The sequence below is a fragment of the Macaca fascicularis genome, chromosome 2 (assembly GCF_037993035.2).
Source record: "Macaca fascicularis isolate 582-1 chromosome 2, T2T-MFA8v1.1".
Taxonomy (NCBI): Eukaryota; Metazoa; Chordata; class Mammalia; order Primates; family Cercopithecidae; genus Macaca; species Macaca fascicularis.
The window spans coordinates 182,807,945-182,832,943 of NC_088376.1; the positions used below are offsets into that span (position 1 = coordinate 182,807,945).

Below are 24,999 nucleotides of genomic sequence, written 5' to 3' on the forward strand. Positions count from 1 at the left end.
AAGCGATTCTCCTGCCTCATCCTCCTGAGTAGCTGGGATTACAAGCGTGTGCCACCATGCCTGGCAATTTTTTTTGTATTTTCAGTAGAGACCAGGTTTCACCATGTTGGTCAGGCTGGTCTCAAACTCCTGACCTCATGATCTGCCTGCCGCGGCCTCCCAGAGAGTCGAGACTGAGAGAATTCTACAAAAACAAAAACAAAAACAAAAGCAAAACCAAAACCAAAAACAAACAAACAAACAAAGCCTTGCTAAACTAACCTTTATCTTCCTAGTTATGTTTCTACAATTACCATTCTTTGTTCAGCCTAGCATATGAGCACTTAGACTTAGTCACTTCTGTTTTTAGTCTCCATTTTTCTTGTAAGGGCTCACATGTACATGTGAAGGCATAACATTCATATGCTTTTCTGTTGTTAATCTGTCAGTCCCAGCTTTAACCCCTGGGAGGGAATAGGAGAATTTTATCCTCCCTTACACATGTTTGGTTTTTTTTTTTTTTGGTATACAGATTTGATTGGAAAATAGAAAAGTATAGAATCTCAACAACCAGCAGCCAGGTTTTCTTTCATCTCCAGAAAGAAAAGTGCTATGAAAGGATACTATAGGTTATGTTGAAACTGTAATTACCAGCAGGCAAGCCTTCTATAAAATGGTGTGTTCGATTGAGTCGACCATACAGTTTTTTGAAAGTGGGAAAGGCAGCTGCCCGCATCCACACAATGAAGTCATCATTGAGGAAGCCGTTGTTTCTTGGATCCTTTTTATCCAAGTCATAGATAGGCTTGGGCCAGTTTGGAGGCTTTGTGGTTCCTGTGGGAAGAAAATAAGTGATATGATAGAGAAAAAAAATCATCTATTCTCTTCAGCTTTCTTTAGAATGTAGAGAATGAAAGAACTTCTGCATTCTTGAGGAAATAGAAATAGAAATTATACTTTTAAAAAAAGTGTGTATGTGTGTGTTAGCTACCTGAGTGTGCAACCATGAAAAATAATGGCTTTAAAGATTCTAAAGGAATGATCATGATATTTTCATTAAGTTAATAAAGAGCAGAATATTGGCTGGGTGTGGGGGCTTCATGCCTGTAGTCCCAACACTTTGGGAGGCCCAGGTGGGTGAATCACTTGAGGTCAGGAGTTCAAGACCAGCCTGGCCAACATGGTGAAACCTATTTCTACTAAAAATACAAAAATTAGCTGGGCATGGTGGTGCACTCCTGTAATCTCAGCTACTTGGGAGGGTGAGGCAGGAGAATCGCTTGAACCTGGAAGGTGAAGATAGCAGTGAGCCGAGATTGCACCATTGCATTCCAACCTGGGCGACAGAGTGAGTAAGACTCTGTCTCAAAAAAGAAAAAAAAAAAAAAAAAAAAGAGCGGACTATCAAATTATATGCATACTGTGTCTTCAACTACATTCAATACATATAAAGCATTTAAAAAAATAGAACAAAATGATCATGGTGGTTGCATTCAGTGATAAACATAGGAAATACCTCTTTAAAACTTTTATTGGGAAATATATTTTATTTAATTTTACTAGTAATCTAAGGAGTGCAAATTAAACCAAGATACCATTTTCATCTAAAAGTTGGTTAATATTTAACAACAAAAAAGTGACAACCATTGAAGAGGCAGCAGAAATGAGAACTCTTGTACAGAGCAGATAGGTGCACTAACTTCTTCGGCAATCTAGGAACATGCATTGAAGGCTTTAATATTTTGCATACATTTTGGCCCAGAAATTCTGTTTCTAGGAATGTATTCTAAGGAAATAATCATGGCATGAAGACTGGGTTACATAGATGTTCACTGCAGCACTACATCTAAGAGCTAAAGCTGGAAGGAGAGAGGAGAAATTGGTAAGTGGGAAGAAGTGGAAAGCAAAGGCATTGTGAGCCTGTTCTCAAGCCAGGAAGCCTGGTAGGTTTGGGAGCTGCAGAACTGTTGGAAGCACAGGGTGGAGGGTGGTTCCAGGAGATGAGCCGTTGGGTTTACCGTCATTCTCACACCTCCCACTTTACAGCAGGAGGCATGTTTGTCTCTCCCACTCTATAGGAGACCTGAGAACAGTGTCATCCTCATCTGTGTTTTCATTAGCATTGAGTCTAGTGCCTGGCCCATAGTAGGTATTAAATACGTGCTTGATAAAGGGATGAAAGGTTCCAGTTAAATCTGATGACAAAAACCATTAAGAATTGTAAAGAGCTAGCCAGAAAGAGTAAATTGCTTAATGAAAATTGTACTTCCATAAAGCCAGTTCTACTATTTGTAGGATGCTAGAATGCTAAATAGGGAGTCACTCTTTCTCAACTCTGACTACTGACTAAACTATGTTCTAAAAGAAACCCAGACCTGTTTTCTAAGCTTGGGCTGTGATGCTTGTAAAAGTATATGTGGAGTGTTGTTGGGTTAATCTGCTGACATATGTTTCTACACTTATATTCCCTTGAGAAATAATCCTCTGCTGGAGCATCTTCTGCAAATATTGTACAGTCTACTTATTTTGGCTCTTCCCAAGACCTCAATCACTGATGCTAGAAGAATTTTGATCAAAATTGAAATTGCCTTTGGCACCTGCACCGTGGACTTCACCTTCTGTCTACTTTGGCCTGAGCTCACGACTGAAGGCAGTGTGTCCTATGAGCCACTGACATCAGAATCACCCAGGGGGCTTGTTAAAAATGCAGGTTCAAGCATGTCCTCCCCTACCAACTCCTACTTCTATGCCATCCCATGTCTTCAGAGAGTATGAAAAGTATGGTCTAAGAGACATCAACTTCATTTTCTAAGTTCATTCGGGTCATTTGTATTGATCCATTTATTCATCTATAAGCATTTCTTTTTTTAATAAAATTATTTTTTTCTTGGGAGCATAGATTCAAGAGGGCCTGAATCTATGTTCCTAAGCATGTCTTATACAAAACTGCAAAAGACCCAATCTCTTTCTTCAAGGATTACAGGCTGTGGGCATGACAGGTATATAAACAGATAATTAGAGTATAATGTGGTAACTCTTACAATAGAGGTAAGAACAAAGTGCAGCAGGAGATGAGAGAAAGCTAAGGACCCTTCGTGTATAGGCCTACGGTTATGTGGTAAGAAAATGCTACAGAATGTGGCCAAGTCCCTTTTGAAAACAGTAATTCAATTATAGATACAGTGACCATATATATCAGTTTGCCTAGCACAGTCCCAGTTTATGTCTGTTGTTCATTATCTCATCTGATTTAGCTTGTATCCCACACAAGGTACATATAATTTCATCCTTCCAGCATCCAGCCATGATCTTAGCTAGTAATGTGTGAGATGTCCATGTGCAGTGAATGGAATGCTTACTTTTACATATGATTATACATGAAAGTCAACCAGAGACCCTTCCAGTCAAAACATAATAAAACATATCCCTGTAACCCATGCAAGCTGTTAAGCATTCCAGCCAGTTAGGCAATAGTTTCTTTCTGTGTTAGCCTATGAGATGTGCGAAGCTGCCAGGCTGCAAATCAATGGGGTCAGTGAGAAACGTGGAAAATTATGGGTTAGGTTATGGATACATGATGCATGTGTGGGAACTAGATACTGAGCAGTCCTGCTGAGAGTAGTTTGAACTCTCTTGCAACAGTGGTTCTGTTACTTTATTTTGTTTTATATTTATTTATTTTGAGATGAAGTTTTGCTCTTTCGTCCAGGCTGGGGTGAAGTTGGCTCACTCCAACCTCCGCCCTCCAGGTTCAAGCAATTCTCCTGCCTCAGCCTCCTGAGTAGTTGGGATTATAGGTGCCTGCCCCCATGCCTGGCTAATTTTTGTATTTTTAGTAGAGATGGGGTTTCACCACGTTGGCCAGGCTGGTCTCGAACTCTTGACCTCAGATGATCCACCCACCTTGGCCTCCCAAAGTGCTAGGATTACAGGGGTGAGCCACTGCACCTGGCCTTGTTACTTACTATATGGTGTGACTATATAACTATTGTATTTGGTAACAGTTTCTTATTTGCTAATAATTCATTTTCACTGTGAAGAGCTAAAAAATGGAAAACACGTATTTCGTGTAAAGTTCAGTACAGTTTTTTAAGATGATTGAATGTTATACTTGCAAAAATTGGTTGATATTTACCCCCCACCATGGGCACCGTAGTGGTCTCAAATGACCATGTGAAAATCAAAAGATATACATCTGCCAAAGAACATTAGAATCTACTTCAAAAGTTTATGCTTATTTTTTAAAGATTGTGTCCAAAGACAACAATCTGTAGAAATTGCACTTATATGTCATTGTGTGAGCATGACTTTTCATTTAGATCAAATGAATTTCCTTCTAGTTTCACTTTTTTATGACATTTTGTTTTGTTTTGTTTGTTTAGAGATGGGGTGTTGCCATGTTGCCCAGGCTGGACTGGAACTCCTGGGTTCAAGCGACCCTCCTCCCCAACCTCCTTCTCGAGAGCAGAGATTGCAGGTGTGCACAGCTATGCCTGGCTACAGGTTGTTTGTTTAGAGATGGGGTGTTGCCATGTTGCCCAGGCTGGACTGGAACTCCTGGGTTCAAGCGACCCTCCTCCCCAACCTCCTTCTCGAGAGCAGAGATTGCAGGTGTGCACAGCTGTGCCTGGCTACAGGTTGTTTGTTTAGAGATGGGGTGTTGCCATGTTGCCCAGGCTGGACTGGAACTCCTGGGTTCAAGCGACCCTCCTCCCCAACCTCCTTCTCGAGAGCAGAGATTGCAGGTGTGCACAGCTGTGCCTGGCTACAGGTTGTTGATGTTTTCTTGTTTTGTAATCAAAGAGCAGCTTTTAATGTGTTGGCTTAGTGCAAAAATAATTTGTAAATAGTTAAATGAGGTCAATTTTATATGAATGTATTCAGATACTTCAAATAGAAAAATCAAATAGGTTAATTATAATAACGATTTGATTTTTGGTTTGATTCCTCATGAAGTCAAAGCAAACCTTTTAGAAGTTCAATCTTTGATGATGAAAACTCTGACATTATTATCAACGTTACTATAAGTTCAGTTACAAAATTCAACAATTGGCCAGGTGTAGTGGCTCATGCCTATAATCCCAGCATTTTGGGAGGTCAGGGAGGGTGGGCCACTTGAGCCCAAGAGTTTGATACCAGGCTGGGCAATATGGTGAAATCCCATCTCTATAAAAAACAAACAAAAAACCCCCAAACAAGTTAGCTGGGTGTGGTAGCACGCACCTCTAGTCCCAACTACTCAGGAGGCTGAGGTGGGAGGATAGCTTGAGCCAGGGAGGTGGAGGTTGCAGTGAGCTGAGATTGTGTCACTGCACTCTAGCCTGGGCAACAGACAGAGACTCTGCCTCAAAAAAACCCCAAAAACCAAAAACCAAAACCCCTTAAACAGAATTCAACAGTCAGGTTTAAATTGTTTGGTTCTGTAGAGACAACATAACTGCAAATTTGGTGGGGCACAACATCAGAGTAAAGATAATGCTGTTAGTAAATTGAGAAATTGACAGAGAAGAAATATACTTAAAATTAGTCATGGTACATACATAATTCACAATTGTATCCCAACAGGCTACAATATTTTGTTAATCAAAAGAAGAGCTGTAGTTGTACAAATTCAAGTATTTTTGTGTATTAACAGTTAGAAAAACTGAATTTTTTTCTTTTTCTTTTTTTTGTGATGGAGTCTCACTCTGTGGCCCAGGCTGGAGGGCAGTGGCGCAATCTTGGCTCACTGCAACCTCCGCCTCTCGGGTTCAAGCGATTCTCCTGCCTCAGCCTCCCAAGTAGCTGGGACTACAGGCACCCACCACCATGCCCGGCTAATTTTTATATTTTTAGTAGAGACGGGGTTTCACCATATTGTCCAGGCTGGTCTCGAACTCCTGACCTTGTGATCTGCCCCCCCCCCCCCCCCCCGCAGCCTCCCAAAGTGCTGAGATTACAGGCACGAGCCACCGCATCTGGCCAAAAAACTGAATTTTCCTCTGCAAAATTTTTGTAATGACACATGTTAAATTAAACAAATACTTCAATGTGGTATTATATGTGGTCTCTCATTGTTGGGCATCATCAACCAGACAGAATTTTAGAAGGGTTTGAACCTCTAAATAACTTTTTTCTGTATCAAACCATGTGTCCTACCACAACCCTGAGATTTTTCTGTAAATAAGCCCTCTAACTTTGGTTGCATTTTGTTCAAAGTAGTTGAAAATCTTTAAACAAAGTATCTGAAATATGGAATACCAAAAACTCTCGTTTTAGAAGATTTAGAGAATTGTAATTATTGAAAACCACACTTGCAAACAAGAAGGCATTGAAATTTACCCCTAAAAGAGCAAGGGAATCATTGAATATACTACATAATGGGAGTTCAAAATATGTATAAGATTTAATTTTAAAATTCTGTAATTATGCTTTGGAATATCTCGACGTATGTGAAGACTCTTTTGATAGTGCTCTTATTTATTTATTGTTTTTATAGAAACAGGATCTTACAGCGTTTCCCAGGCCAGTATCAAACTTCTGGCTTCAAGCAATCTTCCTGCCTTTGCCTCCCAAAGTGTTGGGATTACAGACACGAGCCCCTGCACTTGGCTGTACTTCCAATTGGACAAAATTTTCTGTGTCAGAATGATATTATATTGAGAAGGTGCAGGATTTTATCTACATTTCATGGTGCACTCCAAAGAACCAAAATGAGAAAAAAAACTTACGGGAAGTCAAAAAGACAGTGCTTATGTCAATATTTGGGTTAAAATAGTAACATACTTCCATAAAAAAATTAGAATTGAGAATATCCTCCATTTAGTAAAATTGGCCATAAACATTTCTCAATAAAGGAAGTTAGGGTCAAAGGAAAAGAATCAGCTAAAGATGTAAACAATTTCCAATTGATTAACCATTAAATGAGACTTTAAAAAAGATTACAGGCAAGGCATGGGGGCTCATGACTGTAATCCCAGCACTTTGAGAGACTGAGTCAGGAGGATTGCTTATTTATTTATTTATTTATTACATTCAAATCCTTGTCTCAGGAGCATTATTTGAGGCCAGGAGTTCAAGACCAGCCTTGGCAACATAGTGAGACCCTGTCTCTACACAAAATTTAAAAATTAGCTGGGTGGGGGCTGGGTGTGGTGGCTCACGCCTGTAATCCCAGCACTTTGGGAGGCAGAGGTGGGTGCCTGAGGTCAGGTGTTCGAGACCAGCCTGATCAAATGGTGAAACCTTGTTTCTACTAAAAATACAAAAATTAGCCAGGTGTGGTGGTGGCATGCGGTGGTGGCATGTGCCTGTACTCCCAGCTACTTAGGAGGCTGAGACAGGAGAATTGCTTGAACCCGGGAGGTGGAGGTTGCAGTGAGCCAAGATCCCGCCACTGCACTCCAGCCTGGGCGATGGAGCAAGACTCTGTCTGGAAAAAAAAAATTAGCTGGACGTGGCAGCATGTTCCTGTAGTCCCGGCGACTTGGGGTGGCTGCTGAGTGGGAGGAAGCTTGAGCTTAGAAGGTCAAAGCTGCAGTGAGTGGTCATTGAGCCACTGCACTTTAGCCTGGGCAACCAAGTGAGACCCTGTCTCAAAAAAAAAAAAAAAAAAGTTACAATTTTGTGAAAAAATTAACAAGGCCTTGGTAAAAATATATAAATTCATTAGAAAAATACACAGGTACGTAATGAAGACAGATATGGCCAATAAACTCATTAAAGCATGTGAGTATGTATGAATAATAATTATTCTGCTTGTTATCCCTTTTTTAGATTTACTTTTATTTTTTAAATTTGTAAAAAGTCACCTTTTTCTGTGTAAGAGCTGGTAACTAAAAATAAAAAATAAAAATAAGATTTACATTTTACTTATTTGTTTTTGATATATTTGTACATATTTATGAGGTGCATGTGAAATTTTGTTACATGCATAGAATGTGTAATGATCATGGTGTATTTTTTTTTTTTGATGTGCCACTGGATTTGATTTGCTAGTATTTTGTTGAGGATTTTTGCATTCATGTTCATCAGGGATATTGGCCGATAGTTTCCATTTATTTTGTTGGATCCTTGTCTGGTTTTGGTATCAGAGTAATAATGCTAGTCTTGCAGAATTAGAGAGTTATAGAAAGTTCCCTCATCTTCAGTTTTTTGGAATAGTTTGAGGAGGATTGGTATTAGTTATTCTTTATACATTTGGTAGGATATTGCAGTAAATCCATCCAATCCTGGCTCTTCCTTTGTTGGAAGATTTTTTATTACTGATTCAATCTTGCTCCTCATTATTTGTCTGCTCAGGTTTTCTATTTTTTCCTAATTCAACTTAGTTCAAACTTGAACAAGTTTGAATCTTTATTGAAACTTAGTTCAAACAAGGTTGTATGTTTCCAGGAATTCATTTCCTCTAGGTTTTCCAGTTTGTTAGCATAAAAGTTTGTTAGCTGTTCGTAATAGTCTCAGATGATCTTTTCTTTCCTTGTGGTATCAGTTGTAATGTCTCCTTTTGCATTTCTGATTTCGCTTATTTGGAGCATCTCTCTTCTTTTCTTGGTTAGTCCAGCTAGTGATTTATCAATTGTTTTTGTCTCTTCCACACAACAAATCTCAATAAACGTTTAAAAACTGAAATCATACCAGGTATCTTCCTGGACCACAGTGGAATAAGACTAGAAATCAGTTCCAAGAGGAACTCTTGAAACTGAACAAATTAACATACTCCCGAACACATTTCTTTTTGATTGGGATCTGTTGCTGGAGAATTATTGTGTTTCTTTGGAGGTATCCTATTTCCTTGGTTTTTCATGTTTTCTGTATCCTTCCATTGATATCTGTGCATTTGATATAACAGTCACGTCTTCCAATTTTTAAATTTTGCTTTTATGGGGGAGGATTTTTTTAAAAGATATGTCTATGGTGTTGGTTGGGTAGGGCACTTTGGCGTTGATTCTGGGTGCATGCAGTAGGATAGTTTTGAAACCTCCTTTGCAAAATTATAACAGTAAGAGAAATCTGACATGGCTGACTCTATCTTGCCTCTAGCCCCACAGGTTGGCTGCCCCAGCTCATTCCTGGGCGTAGGCCAAGTTAACTTTGGGAGAAGTTTATAGTTTGAGTGATAATAGTCCTTTCTCAAAATTAAACTGTACTTACAAAACTAATGAAAGACTGCCAAGTTAGGAGGATGAGAGGGGCTTGAATTCTAAATAATTACCAGCCATTATTTGGAAGTCATAAGATTTGCAACTTCCCCAGTTACTTGCAGATAACATCACTATTGTGGAACCTGAGGTTGGCCTTTTGAGATGTCTTTTCAGGTTTTTGCATTTCTGACAACTGGATGGCCGCACCTGGACCTGCCACACCGTCCTGTGGCCCTCATCCCGGAACTGACCCAGCACAAGAGGGCAGCTTTGATTCCCTATGGTTTTATCTCTGACCCAACCAATCAGTATGTCCCCTACCCTACCTACCCCTACCAAACCATCTAACCCCTAACCTCCGAGCCTTCATGGAGATTGAGTTGAGTAATAACTCCATTTCCCGTGCGGTGTGGCTGGCCTCAGATCAACTAAAATCTTGCTTTACTGCAATGACATGGTCTCAGTGAGTCAATTTTGTTTATGGAAGGGCAGGAAGACCCTTTGGGCAGTTACAGTGTTTGATTTCTTTGGCTTTAAACAGCATCCATGGTATCAGTGATTTCTTCTGTGGCTCAGAGTGTGGTTGTTAGTGGAGGCTGTGGTGAAGTTTTGCTGGGAACTAGGGCACCAGGTAGGCCAGTGTTTGGGCCCCAGTGGTGGCAGCAGTGAACTGAGCATGGGGGTCCTTGGACCCCATGATGTACACTGTGACTAGTATTAGGAAGCCCGGCAGGCTGCTGCTTGGGTCTCCAGAAGGCTTGCTCGGGTGCCAGGAATGGCAGTGGTGGGCCAGGTGGATTGATGGGTTCTTGAGTGTCTAGGCAGTGGATGTGATGTGGACAATGGCAGTAGCAGTGGTGGGACAACCCTCTGGGACCCCAGTGGTCCTTGCTGGTGTTGGTGGTAGCTAGCATAGGTTGGGCAAGTCAGTTGCCAGAGGTGTAGGTGGCATATGTGGGTGGGTGCCAGCTGTGGTGGTAGCAACAGGTTGTGTGGGCCTAACCTCAGATGCTGGGAGGAGTACTCATGTGCCACTGGTGGTGGGCTGGGCTCTGCGGTTCCCAGGCTCCTGGATGATGTGCTCAGGTATTGCAGGGGTTGTAGCCAGGCTGGGCAATGCCCTCAGGTTCCCCAGTGGTACAGGCAGATGCTGACTGCAGTGGGCCAGAGTGGAGTGACCCCAAGGCCATATGTTGGGCTGTAGCCTTTCTAGTGATGAAGGCAGAGTTGTTTTTTTCTGTTTTGTTTGTTTTTTGAGATGAAGTCTCACTCTGCCCAAGCTGGAGTGCAGTGGTGTGATCTTGGCTCACTGCAACCTCTACCTCCCGGGTTCAAACGATTCTCCTGCCTCAGCCTCCCGAGTACCTGGGATTACATGCATCCGCCACCATGCCCGGCTACTTTTTATATTTTTAGTAGAGGTGGGGTTTCACTATATTGGCCAGGCTGGTCTTGAACTCCTGACCTTGTGATACACCCACCTCAGCCTCCCAAAGTGCTGGGATTACAGGCATGAGCCACTGCACCTGGCCTGTTTTTCTTTGTCATCCAGGCTTTGAAAACACATGGCTGCCCCTCTGCTGGGGCAGATTGCTACCTGTGGCTCCTGTTGCTGTCCAGGCAGCAGGCTCAGGCAGCTGCCCAGGATGCAGTCTGGTATGGGCTGAGCTCTCAAAATGGTGCTGTGCTGCAGCTGCTTAGGACGTTGGAGTTGGTGGGACCCAGCATGAGTTCTCTTTCTGGGGTAATGCCTTCACGTGGTTTCCAGGGAGCTCCCTGTGTTAGTCTCATGGCCGTGAAGGTCAAGGGACTCTCCCATGGCTAGGGTTGTAGGAGTCAGCAGTGGGAATATGAACTGCTGGAGATCTCCCAGTTACTCTTTTCCCTCACTAGGAGGCCTCCCCAGACTTTCAACTGATCCCAGCCAAACAGGTGGCCTGCCTTTCTCTCCTTCCTTGCTTTTGGTGCATCTGTTAGAGTAGGTAGTTAGGCAGGCAAGGGCAGGGCAGGAGAGGCACCCAACCCAGGAATGTCAGGTGACCGTCAGGTGATAGTCAGGTGGTTGTTAAACTGTCTCTGTAAAATAATAATCAGTTGCAGCTGGCGCCAGGGACCAGCAGGCTCCTAGTAGACAACACCTGAAGCTGGTGATCATCAGCTTCTCAATAAAATCTCAGGAGTTGGGTGAGCAGGCTCAAGCATGTGCACTAAGAGGCAAAATGGAGGCGTTTAACTGATACCTGATTTTCCTCTGGGAACATTTGACTGGTAAGGGAAAAAAAGCCTCAAATGAGCATATGCACAACTTTAGTAAACCCATGGTGCGTGTGCCCCCACCCCGCCGTCTAACCCCGCCAAATGCTGGCAGGCCATTGTGCGTGCAGACAGCTCACCCCAAGGGAAAATCAAGGGAGGAGAGATGCAAATTCCAGAACCACACCAATGTATATATACCCCAAGTCAAAGGCTGAATAGGGCACTTGGATCTCTTGAGTCGCGTGCTTGGCCCTTTTTCAAGGGTACTTTACTTCCTTTCATTCCTGCACTAAAACTTTTTAATAAACGTTCACTCCTGCTCTAAAACTTGCCGCCTTGGTCTCTCCCTCTGCCTTATGCCCCTTGGCCAAATTCTTTCCTTAGAGGAGGCAACAATCAAGTTGCTGCAGACCCCTGTAGATTCACCACTGGTAACGCCTCCCATCACTTCTCTGTTGAATTCTAGTATTCTCTTGTAAGTTCCAAGAGTGATTACCTACTCACTCTCTGTGGTTCCTGTCTGTGGAACAAGCAAGTACCAGACACATCTAGTCAGCCATCTTGAAGCCCCCCCCAGGACTCAGCTTATGTTATCTTTTAATGTTAAGATAATAACTGGAGTAGTTTTTTTTCAAGTGGGTTTAATGTATATGCTATTTTGATTTTTGAATTTTTTTTTTTTTGTAAGAGTCTTACTCTGTCACCCAGGCTGGAATGCAGTGGCGCAATCCTGGCTTGCTGCAACCTCCACCTCTCAGATTCAAGCAATTCTCCAGCCTCATCCTCTCGAGTAGCTGGGACTACAGGCATGCACCACCACACCCGGCTAATTTTTTGTATTTTTAGTAGAGACAGAGTTTCACAGTCTTGGCCAGGCTAATCTCAAACTCCTGACCTCAGGTGATCTGCCTATCTTGGCCTCCTAAGAAAATAGTTTTTAATTGGATTATAAGTCCATCAATATTATGTCAATTTATTGATTGAGATATAAAAATTTTAAGTAAGTATATAGCTATTCAAGTGCCCCCTTTCACTCTCTAAAGGGTACCAGTTTGGACAACAAATTACATGTTCATCCTTATTATAGCTGAAGCAGTAAGTGTCTTAAACCATTGTCTATTCCCTAATGAAAACTGGAAGAAACCAGGGCATCAATCCTTTCATGTTTTTGATAGGTGTGCATTAGAGATGTTCGTGGTAGGGAGAGTTAGAACAAAAAGGAGTCAACAAGGAGATAAAGAAGGAGGATTCATAAACATTTCTCCACATGTAAGAAACAAAGTTTTCATTAAGAGATAAGTATATTGAGCTACTGTATGGATCTTACCTCTAAATTCATCAGCAAGATTCTTGGAACTTGGATTCTGAAATTTGACATACTTATCTGTCCACCACGTAAGTCCACTCTTTAGCATTGGCACTTTGATTTGTACAGATGAATTAATGTTGTGTGAAAGAATTATGGTGTCTGTAAGGAAATTAAAAATTATGTTAGAGATGCAGTCTAGCAATTTTGCCACCCTTTGAAATGCAGAACCAGACACAGCTGACAAATCAGGGATTTTGCAGACTCTCAACACGCCTACATGCCATGGATGCTGGAATCACAAGACCATTCTTTTTCCTGCCAAAATTGAGCCAATTATTGAAAAATACCCTTAAGCTCCATTTAACTCATGTTCCTTGACTATTCCTTCAGATGTTTGGCAAGAGAGGAATTATTTGCAAATGACATACTGTAAGTCAGTGCTCTGACTTAGTCCAGATGATGTTTACCGAATTAAAATGGAACAAAACAAAAAGCTGCCAGTTAGCTTCAGAGGTGAATTTCTGGACATTTAGGTTGTTACACACTCATGAAAGGGTACACCATAGAGATAGGAAAAGTCACCTACCATTGAACATGCTGTTGGCAATAGCACCACAAGGAACGATGGGGGTCTTATTGTCGGACATTTTAAATGGGGCACAGTCCTCAACAGCCTGGATGCAAGAGGATACAGCAATGAGACATGCTTTTGGTAAACTCTCTTAGAATGTTAAAAGTGAGAACATTGGCAATGTAAATCACCCCCCCAATGACTTATTGGCAGTGACTAAGATTACAGACTGCTGCCTGGTTTTCCTAGGCTTCTGGTTTACTTAGACTGGGAAATTTTTGTGTTTTGGAGATACGTATGTGTGTGGATGTGTGTCTCTGTGTTTTTTCCTCATTTACATAGCATACCTAAAATGTCTGCAAGAAGGAACTTTACCTTACTGGCTGTGCTATATATCATGCTAAACCTATAATGAAGTACACTTTAAAAACCTCTTTTTATTGACATGTAGCTTATTTTATTTTAGTGGTTAAAACAGTAACAACTTACTTTTCACTTGTATCACTATCTAATGGGGTTGTGGAGGTGGGGGGGGGGACTTTGTTCCACACAATCACTCAGGGCCTCGGCAATATTGAAGTATTACATTCAGAAAAGTATAAAAATCATGAGTCTACAACTACATGACTTATCACAGGGAATCCATCCACACAACTACCAAATACATTTTTAAAAGAGTGGTTGCTAAAAATCACTTTAGTATAATAATGTTGTTATGGAAAAAAATTTCATTCTAGCTTTTCTTACGCACGCTGAGTATCATCTACCAAGAGTAAAAATGTATAATCATAGGTTTTAAAAGGTATTCGATTAAAGCAAAAGGCTTTTACTCAATCGAATAGAGACTAATTTCCTTAAAGTAGGCTGGATTGAAGGCCCCAATGACAGGAAGGACAATGGTAGTTAGGCTCAGCCACGCTGAGACTAACTACTCAAGGTTGCTATCAAAATGGTGCATGAAAGGATCACCATTCAGTTGGACAAGATTCACATCACTGCTCTAAAGAGGGAAAGTGCTACTTTTCAATAACAGTTATCCTGAATACCCAGTCCCTTCAGTTTACACAAGAATGAAATCAGCATTTCTGTTTTGTAGCATTTGAGTTTATCTTCCATCTCTTCTTTTAGACTGAAAAATCCACTTGGTTTAAAAAAAAGAAAGAATATTATACCAGATTAAATCAAGCCTTACTTTTACATCTTTGCCCACCAGTTGTCTATTACTTCTGGATCGAACATATCGATACAGGTTCTGATAGAAGCCATACAATTTGTAGTACATATAAACATTACCCTGTGTGGAAGAAAAGAAGTAAGAGGAGAGTAAGAAAAATTAACTGGAATATTAATAAACATGGACAGGAAATTTTAAAATAAAAGCACAGAAAAAAATTGATAGAAACTCAAAGCCTATTTATGGGAAATAGAAACCCAATAAATCATTTAAAAAAAATCAATTTTGGGACTGGGCACAGTGGCTCACGCCTATAATCCCCGTGCTTTGGGAGGCCAAGGCAGGAGAATCACTTGAGGCCAGGGGTTTGAGACCAGGCTGGGCAATGTAGCAAAACCCTGTCTCTATAGTAAAAGAAAAGAAGAAAAATTAGGCCGGTGTGGCATGTGCCTGTAGTTCCAGCTACTCCAGAGGCTGAGGAGAGGATCCTTTGAGCCCAGAAATTCAAAGTTACAGTGAGCTATGATCGTGTCATTGCACTATAGCCTGGGTGACAGACTGAGACCCTATCTCAAAAAAAAAAAAAAGAAAAAAATTACAGTGGGAAATCCTGGTCTATACAGAATTGTTGGAATAACTAAATAACTATTTTTGCATGTTTTTTTAAGGGCTGCTACATTCTTTTCTTTGAAAAATTTTTATAATCAAGCATATTTTCAATACATAAAATTTGGTTTTATAAATGTTGTCATTTCCCAGAAATATGAGGAAAAATGCTTTGCTTAGAGGTTGTGGTTGACAGCAAAAATCACGTGATTTTACAGCAAATCCATGAAAAAGAATTTTAAATTCAAGCCATTGAGCATATTTAGGTGCATCTGTACACTGAGCCTGTGAAAGGCATGAGACTGGAAGCTGCTTGCAGTCCCACTCTAGGAATTTATTTATTTATTTATTTATTTTTAATTTATTTTTTTTTGAGATGGAGTCTCGCTCTGTCGCCCAGGCTGGAGTGCAGTGGCGCCATCTCGGCTCACTGCAAGCTCTGCCTCCTGGGTTCATGCTATTCTCCTGCCTCAGCCTCCCAAGCAGCTGGGACCACAGGTACCCGCCACCATACCCTGCTAATTTTTTGTATTTTTAGTAGAAACGAGGTTTCACCGCCTTAGCCAGGATGGTCTCCATCTCCTGACCTCGTGATCCACCAGCCTCAGCCTCCCAAAGTGCTGGGATTACAGGCGTGAGTCACCACGCCCGGCCTAGAATTTTTGTTTTTTTAAATCTCTAGGATCTAATGCAGTACCTGGCACATAATACTTGCTTAAGAAATGGTGAACTATTTGTTATAGAGAAAAAGATGGAATAATTCACTGATCCAAAAGAAAGAAGGTGATTTTCACCCTAGCAATAAGTAGCCTTGTTGTCAGGAGAGAGGTGTCTTTCACGTATGCTGCCATGTAAGTAAGGCTGCCCAGCCACTACCTACCACCATGGTTCTACCTTTATGGTAATATATTAAGGCCCTGGAAATTCTCCAGACAGACTTGATACAGATTTTATTAATAGCACATATGGAAATATCCATATGGATTTAACATATTCATAGATTTTACTAACAGCACATATAGAAATGTCCCATGTAGCTGTTTAAAATGAATACACTCCATACCTCCAAAATAATGAAGACCTGAATCCAAAAATATAAAAGCCTAACTTTTATTAAGTGCTTCCCATGTGTTAGGTGCTATATTCAGTGCTAGAAGTACAAAAGCATTCCTTTATAAGTCCCTGAGTCCATTGATTCTTTTACCCTGTGCAAAAACAGCATTTTGGAAAGGCTTTGGCCTTATTTCCTAAGGACCTTAAGAGCATCTTCTTTAAGATGAGTATGGAAAATGGGAGGTGGTACCCATGGTAAATAGGGAAGGAAAGTCATGGTAAATGTGGCCAGCTTTAGAATGCAAGAAAGGCTGAAGAGCTCAGTCACTTGTAAGAGAATAATTTCTGGAACACTGAAAAAGGAGATGCTGGGCCATGGCGAAGAAGCAGGCTGCATCGTAGTCAACAGGGAGTGTTGGCATGAAGGCAAGCAAGCCAGGCTTAGTGGGAAGGACCCATTACGTTTCCTCATCCAAAGCAGGAACCTCTATTGTTGACCCATGACGATAGAAAATATGAAATCCACAGAATGGAACTTACCATACGTTTTCTTGGAAGCTAAAAAGAGAATTCTACTTAATCAGAGTTATATGTTCACGTAAATGACAAAATAAACAGGCACAGAATACTCGGCACACTAGGGACTGGGGCGTTTCCATAACCTCTTTTCAGTGATTCTTTGTCCAAGATTTAGCTGAACGAGGCCTCCAAGATCATCTTCTTGATGGTCCCTGGAGGCACAATTCACTTTATGGTGTTTCTTCTCTTTAAATTCAGTGGCACTTGGTGCAGGGTTTCTTTGCTTATTTTAAGACAGAGTGTGCGTGGATTCATTGCTGTGGTTCCCCAGTGTCATGCATGGTAGCTGCCGAGCTGAAGGCCCTGTGATTGCTCTAAGTAGTTTAGTTGGGTTTTTATGAGAAGGCTCTGCCTGAAGGGAATGGTTAGCAGCTGGTAACACTTCATTTGCTGTTTTAGTTTTGAAGGACATTGACAGATGGGAATTGAAGCCCTTTTGGATTTTTTTTTTTCCAAAAACTTTAGCATTCTGAGCCCTCAAGACAAAAGGAGAGAGGAAAGAAGAAAGGAAGGAAGGAGGGTAGTGAGAGAGGGTGAAGAGAGTGAGGGAGGAAGGGCCAAGACTGCAATGCATTCTTAAAGTTTCAGCAAGGCTGACAGGAAATCCCCAAAGACATCCATCAGAAGAGTCCCCACTCCCAGGAAAGAACCTACCTCGATGTCCCTGCTGTGCTCAGCCACTGGCTGAGGTGGCCGTGGAAGCATGACCTTGGTGCAAACACACAGTGATTTCAGAGCACAGCAGCTGGTGATATCCCTCAATTACACTCCCTGCAGTAGATCTGAGAGGAGCCTTTTCATGGCCTTCACAGTCTTACTTGTTAGTCAAGACTTAATCAAATGAAAAATTTGATTTCCTTCAACTCTTCAAATGTACTTTAAGGTCCTGTTCTGTTTCTGGACTCTGCACCTTTCCCCCTGCAGCATCCTCCACACAGACCTGGTCCCCCATCCTTCCCCTTCATAAGTGACTCTACATGGGCTGAATCTAGGTACAGGGCGGCCTTCTCTTGAGCTGCTCACTGAGCATTCTACCTCAAGCCCTGCTCCCACCTCAAATTCAGCTGGTTCCAAACCAGACTCATCACCTCCTGAAAAATATTCCTCACTTCTCTCCTCCCCTCCCTCCTTCCTTCTCTCTTCCCCTCCCCTCCCCTTTCTAAGGATCAGCGCTCTCCCAACCTCCTCTTGCTCCTTCCCCATTTCCCCTCAGAGGCTTTGCCCAGTAAATCTCTCGGATGTCTAACCCTGTCTTGGCATCTGCTTCTCAGAGGACTTGACTAACATGAGACCTAAATCAACCCGTGAGTGGGGACTTCTCTCAGTATTTCTTTGGTATTTCTCACAGTGCCTGACAGCCAGACTGTCCCCTTGGGAATTAGGTAATTGCACATGTGGAATGACTTGGGGAGACCCAGGGAAGGTTTCCCCAAGTGTGTGACCCCTGACACCAACCTACTGTGTGACCTTAGCCAAGTTACTTCACCTCTTAGCCCATTAATTTTCTCACTATAAAATTTGTGGTTCAATTCAATGTAAATTCACACACAGTCCCTGTGCTGATATTTAGAGTAAAACCTGTTTGGTAGATGAGATTTATGTTACAAAGTTGGAAAGGTAAAGAATTGTGCAACTTAGAAACAAAGAAACAAAGGAGGAGAATAATACTCAAAAAGGAGGGAGGGGATATGAACTCAACACTCTTTCGGATTCACCACCACCATCCTGCTTTATTTTTTATATTTTCAGTTTTGGAAAGCATTTCATGGAAATTGTGAACTTACTTCTAAGTGTTACATAGGAATAGATCAGTGTAAAGTCAACTGAAGTTTCTTGAATTTCACCTACCATCATTTTTCCTGAAAGGTAAAAGGGAATAGAGCAGGTGCATTCTTTGTCAAAATTAGAGGCATTTTCCCGCAGTTTTGCACAATTTGCACATATTCTTGTGTAATTAATCTGTCAGGCAAGGAAAAAAATGATTAATTAAAAAGTTACATGGGTACATATCTTAAAATTCAAATCTGGAGTCCACCCAAGTCTCCGCCTGTCTGGGTCAGGCGCATAGTCTGGGACATGAATGCGGCAGCCCATGTGTAGGGCCGGTGTTTCTGGGGATGTTCAGGAGGTGCGGGCCTTCCCACAGTCTTTTATCTGGGGACTGGCAGCATTTTGCCACTGGCCCAGAGTTCAGTGTTTCTGTTGCATATTTATATAACCTGTTGTGATGAAGCTTTACCCCCGATCATAAAGAGGTGTCAGTTGCTAGGAAGGTATTAGTCAATGACTCATGAGAACTAGGCTTACAGCCTGAGTCTAATCAACTTTATGGGGAAGTCACTTCACTGTTTTTCCATTCTATTGTATGGAAAATATTTATACTAGTGAATTATTCTACATGGCATCCAGAGGAAGTTATTAAAAATGACCAAACAGAAAAAGAAGTGTTTCCAAAATGTAAGATTATTGACATATGTTGAATTATTCTGGTCCTAAAATGCTGTTGCATTCTGTTTTTTAAAAGTAAAATTCTGTGAAAAATAGTTTAATGGACTCTCTAAAAAAAGGAAAAAAAAAAAAAAAAAAGGGTAGTATGTCCCAAATGGGTGGCTCCTGTGAGCTCTGGCTGAGGCACTGAGTTCTGTGAAGATGCAGCTAGAAGAGTAAGGAGGAGAGGCTCCGGAGGGTGTGCACGGGGCTGTACTTCTGCCTGATCTGCAAGAATGTCCATCTCAGGGGCCCTGGGGCTGTCCTGGGTGCTGCAGTGGGCTGCTTCTGCCTTGCCCTCACTGTGTTGAGGAGTGATTAGACGATTATGGGAGTGTGAGGAGCAGGGAAGCAAGGGAGTAGCTTTCTCCTTGGTAAGGTGCTAGTAGAAGTTAGGATTCCTTTGAAGGGAAGACAAGGAAGACAGAAGGAATTTTGCATACTTGTAAAGCTACTAAGGGTTTTGAAGCCCAAAGGTGAAGTGTGAACACTAAATTGAAGATTAGTGAAAATGCTACACTTCATTGTACTTAGATGCTTATATGTAGCTAAATCGTTCTTTAAATACACAGCAAGACTTGAACTATTATTTTGAAAATATTTATGCCATTTCTGTTGGTGGACTACATTTCAATTTATAAAAAGCATTAAAGAACAGGGCCGTATCCCAATGGAGAGACAGCATACTGAATGGTGTCTGAGGAAACTGGGGTTCTAGTTCAGCCAATCTCTGACCTTGAGTTAAGTGCTTAACCTCTAGGGCCCACATTTTGCCCATCAACATCATTTCATGCAGCAATTAATTGATCTGTGAGGTCACTGTAGTAGTATACATGCTACTTCATGAATTCCTCTTGTGAGTTCTGTCCATGTAGTACTCAAGAAAATATTTCATGATCAAATAATTTTTGAGTAGTTGATATCCATGGTGCTTTTTTGCCTAAAAAATATCCCTTATCTATTGTCTATGCAATGACAGTATCCTCAGTTTGCTGCTTGAGTGGACTTGTACATGAATAGCTATGAGATGGAGCAATGATCAGTCTGCTTCTCATAGAATTTTGGAGAGGCAGAAATTATTCTTGTTTAAAGTGAACTGCAGAGAGAGAACATCCTTGTGCCCCAGGGCTAAGTGAGAAGAAAGGCTCAGAAGTCTTTTCTATGATGTCTGTGCCTGATCACATTGGCCTGGAGTGTGTACTCTATATTATCACCCAATAAAATGAAACACTGGTTTTTGAGTATAAAAGTGAAGTGTCAGAAGCAGTCCTATCTGAAGCAACTAAAGAAACAAAGTTAGTTGGAGAATGCCTGTAGATTTCATGAGATAAAAGCATTCTGTTTGCGGAGTGGCCATGGCCAATAGTTGGTATGGAATGAGGTCACCTTCTCATGCATGGGTACCTCTTAGTGAAGGCTGCACTCCACAATGGGTGGGTGGGGGGCAGGGTTGCAAGGGAGGAAGAAAGAATGACATGGGAAGGAAGAACCAGAATGAAAGGGATTGGTGAGGAAGAAAGTAGAAAAGTAAATTGCATGAACTCTGTGGAAATGGACATCAACGTTGTAAGCCCATTCCTTTGCTATGCCCTTCAGCAAGGTAAGGTTCATCTCCTCCTGCCATTTTGCCTTTGCCACATGGTGGAGGCTGGTGGGGGTTTACATGTAACACTGGAGGTCTGGCTGTCATTTAATTCCCAGGGAGATAAGCTCTGGGAGCTGGAAGTGGGGAGGAAAAAATGTTAAGTAGAGAGGCAACAGAGCAGTGTGCTTTGGGAGGAGGAGTAGAGCCTGAAAAGACTTTTTCCTCTTTGGGTTCTGCACTATCTGCCCTAATCCATTCTTTCAATAAGTGTGTGCCTATCACATACTGGGCAATGTGCAAGGAAGCGGGTGGTGATGCAGTAAACAGCCAGCCATAGCTAAGCTCTCTGTTCTTACTACATACTATTTTACCTATTCTGTTCTCAGCTCATTGAGGGCACGAATCCATTCTTCCTCATCTTACTCTTCTGCATAGTCAACAGAACCCTTAGGCACCTTCAGATACTCATACATTTTATTTTATTTTGAGATGGAGTCTCGCTGTGTCACCCAGGCTGGAGTGCGGAGGTGCAATCTTTGTTCACTGCAACCTCTGCCTCCCAGGTTCAAGTGATTCTCCTGCCTCAGCCTCCTGAGTAGCTGGAATTACAGGCATGCACCACCACGCTTGGCTAATTTTTGTATTTTTAGTAGAGACAGGATTTCACCATGTTGGCCAGACTGGTCTTGATCTCCTGACCTCAGGTGATCCACCCGCCTTAGCCTTCCAAAGTGCTGGGATTACAGGCATGAGCCACCGCACCCAGCTGACACTCAAAAATTGTAAACTAATGTTGGTAGACTTGGCCTTCATCTTAATTTTGCCAGTAGCCATGTGGGGAGAGGGAATAGATCAGCTTTCCATGGTTACTTCTTTCATAGTGGAGCTCATGTGGTCTGGGATGTCCAGAAATCTGCCTGGAGTTGATATGGATGAAACATATACTTAATTCATTAGATTGAATATGGGCATGGCCAATCAAGCCTTAGACTAGCTCTTGTCTTCCCTCTCTAGACCAGCTTCGGGGATTCTCATCCTCAAACAGCTTGTTAAATTGGCAAAAGGCTTGTTCCTGAGAGGTCTGCCCTCAGCATCAGCTTTTCTCACTCTGAGTAGAACTTAGTTTTGCTAAATATCCTTAAGATGCCAGAAAGACTTGGGCTTTTGTCTTTCCTGGATCTCAGAGGGAGTTCATCTGCAAAGGGAAAGACACAATGCTTGAAAATGAGGCATTATTGAAGATCTGTATCTTGGACACTGCTCTTTTTATCAATATGACTCATGGGTCTCTGGCAGTCATGTGGCCTTGACTCTCCTTCTGCCTCTATTAGTCACTTGCTCTCTTCCCTGCCAGCATAAGAAAAAAGCTTCAGCCAGGCGCGGTGGCTCACGCCTGTAATCCCAGCACTTCAGGAGACCGAGGTAGGTGGATCATGAGGTCAGGAGTTCAAGACCAGCCTGGCCAACATGGTGAAATCCCATCTCTAATAAAAATACAAAAAAATTAGCCAGGTGTGGTGGCAGGTGCCTGTAATCCCAGCTACTAGGGAGGCTGAGGCAGTAGAATTGCTTGAACACGGGAGGTGGAGGTTGCAGTGAGCCAAGGTTGTGCCACTGCACGGCAACCTGGGTAACAGAGCAAGACTCCATCTCAAAAAAAAAGGAAAAAAAAAAGCTTCTAATTTTGTCAGTCCCTTGTACACAAATATGTCTGAGCTCACTGGCATGAGAGTAACTGCCCTCAAGAGGGAGCAGGGATGAACGAAGCCACTCTACACGGACTCTGTCACCATCTGTGACTGCCAGCAGAAAGAAGGATGTTCCCGTCTTATACAGACACTCTTGAGGGGCTGTGTTCTCAAACTGACCATACTCACGTATGGTGCCAAAGCTGAACATTCTCAGAAACTGCATTCAGAACGTAAGATGGGACAAACCTCTATTTCCTGAGTGCTCCTTGCAGACAATATAAGGATGATGCCCATACAAAGGCAGAATATTCCTGTTGTGAAAAAGACGAAGAGGACTCTCCTGGCCGTGAAATACAGCCGGTGGGCGGGTAACTCCTGCTGCTTCAGGGCAGAGTTGTCTGGCAATCTGGACAGGCAATGCTGTGGTGTCTCCTCCATTTTGGTCCTGCAGGTGACTCAGATACTTTTGGGACATTTAGAACATTTTTACTCATAGTCATACCACATAATGGTAATGTGAAATGAATTATGTGAACCCTTCCTTTGAAGTTGCAAAGTCTTTCTGCTTCCTGGATTATTCCTTAACCAGACCTGGTATTTAACGGGAGCTCAGTTCTCTCCAACCAGCCATTACTGAGTATAACTGACTTAGGCTTAAAAAGGTTCTTGTGCTAAATGTCATGCCTAGGATGGATAGTCCCCGGCAAGGTCTGCAGAAACCAACATCTGGTGACACTAGGAAGCAATCACGATGGGCTATTTCTGGGATTTGGTGAGTAATTCAAGGCAAGCCCTTCCTGAGAGGTGGAAATGGATTTATCTTTAGGAACTTGCCTAGATCCTTGGAGATTAATACAAAAAAATAAAAGTTAGGGCTGTCAGCTTTTCTCCAAATGTGGCTGTGGCTTAACATGAATATAAACTAAATTGGAAAAATGCTCTCAGATCATAGCTAACTTTGCTATTTGTGATAATGAGGAAGAGAGCAGCAAACAGGGAATTGTAGAACACAGATGTCTCATTTCAGCAGCTTCCAATTTTTTTTCATCCATAAAAAAGACTCTAGTAGAAAATGCAGATTAAAAACATCTCCTCCTAACCTCTCTTAAGTGCATGCTTTGGAGTAGCCTGAATGAGGCAAGAGAAAGGAAGAGGAAGATAATCAGTGAGATGTTCAACATTGAAGTACAGTATTAGGTCTGGTTTTGGGTTTTTTCCCTTGTTAGAAATCCACTAACATTATTTTCCTTAGGCCATTAGTAATTAATAATTACTTTTTTTAAAACTGGCATTTAAGATTTAGAATTAGAATTTTTAAAATTAGGGAGCAGGTGAATTTCTAATCTAATCTTCCCTTTTAATTTACATTAGACAGAGAAGCCATCCTGGACTATTTTTGTATCAAAGAAAGTAATGACTTTGGCAAATGTACCTGGTTTGAAAGAATACAAAATTGATGCAAATGCTTACATTAGGAAGTTTCCAATTCAGAGTTAAACCTTTCCACTTACAAACTGTGTAAAGAGCAAAATACCAATGGGAAATTTTCAGCATGACATTTGAATCTAATTTGGAGGTGGCAACTAGTACGGTTGTTGGTGTCAGACAGCCTTGTGTGAGAAGATGGCAGTGAACACTTCTCTTTAACATTTACCATTTGTTTTACTAAATAAACATGGTCAAGAGCTTGGGTTTAAAAGGCAGTAAAAAGCTATGAGATTAGATTATAAGAACAGGGTTGACCTACACAACATTGGGGTATGTTTGTGATTCAAATACTTATTCCAACATTGGATTGGATGGGATTATATTACATAATGCCTAGCAAGAGGGTAATTACAGCAAAAAACCAATGAGAATAGTATTTCTTAGACAGTTTATAAAACAACAAAACCAACTAACCCAAATCCCAGACTAAAAGGAGCTTCACAGGTGGTGTAGTACTCAGGGTTCACCACAGAAACAGAACCAGTAGGAGATTATATGACCATATGTGTATATTATAAGGAATTGGCTCACATGATTATGGAGGCTGACAACCCCAAAATCTGCAGAGCTGATGTCCCAATGCAAGTCTGAAGGCCACCAGGCTGCCATAGAGCCAGGAAGAGCCAATGTTTCAGTTAGAAGGCAGTCAGGTAGAATTCTCTTGGGGGGTTGGGGAGAGTCAGTCTTTTGCTCTATTCAGGCCTTCAACTGACAGGACGAGGCCCTCTCACATTATGAAGGGCAATCCTCTTTGCTCAGGTCTACCAATTTAAATGTTAATCTCATGCAAATATACCATCACAGAACACCCAGAATAATGTTTAACCAACTATCTGGGTATCCTATGGCCTAGCCAAGTTGCCACATTAAAATTAGCCATCACAGGTAATAAGTACAAATATTTCTGGGACAATATTCTTGAGAGACAGCTAGATATACATTCTCCAGGTACTTTTATATTCATCTATTTCCCTCTTCTAAATAAATCTACTTTCAATGTGCAAATATACCTTATATGCATTGCCTTTCGATATTTCCAGAACAGGGTTCTTTTTCTCAGCACTACTGACATCTTGGGCCAGATGTTTCTTTGTTGTGA

General features: G+C 41.7%; 1 protein-coding gene and 1 long non-coding RNA gene across 4 annotated transcripts in view; one reads left to right on the plus strand and one right to left on the minus strand.

The window, feature by feature from the left end:
- On the minus strand, positions 1-24,539 carry LOC102145248 (cell cycle control protein 50C-like). Of its 2 annotated transcripts, XM_065539580.2 has the most exons (7): positions 24,432-24,539; positions 22,659-22,875; positions 18,498-18,608; positions 14,430-14,531; positions 13,253-13,340; positions 12,685-12,825; positions 1-813 (listed from the first exon to the last, which is right to left on the minus strand). In XM_065539580.2, the coding sequence occupies exons 2-7, from the start codon at positions 22,848-22,850 to the stop codon at positions 590-592; spliced, it is 858 nt and encodes a 285-aa protein (XP_065395652.1). In that variant the 5' UTR covers positions 22,851-22,875; positions 24,432-24,539; the 3' UTR covers positions 1-589. The 2 variants fall into 2 exon arrangements, with proteins under 2 accessions (XP_065395652.1, XP_005548379.2); XM_005548322.5 differs by lacking the exon at positions 24,432-24,539 and having other exon boundaries at positions 484-813; positions 22,659-22,980.
- The window catches only part of LOC135969479 (uncharacterized), a 121,169-nt gene that overhangs the window by 53,740 nt on the left and 42,430 nt on the right, over positions 1-24,999 (plus strand). The gene's annotated exons all lie outside the window — the stretch shown is intronic.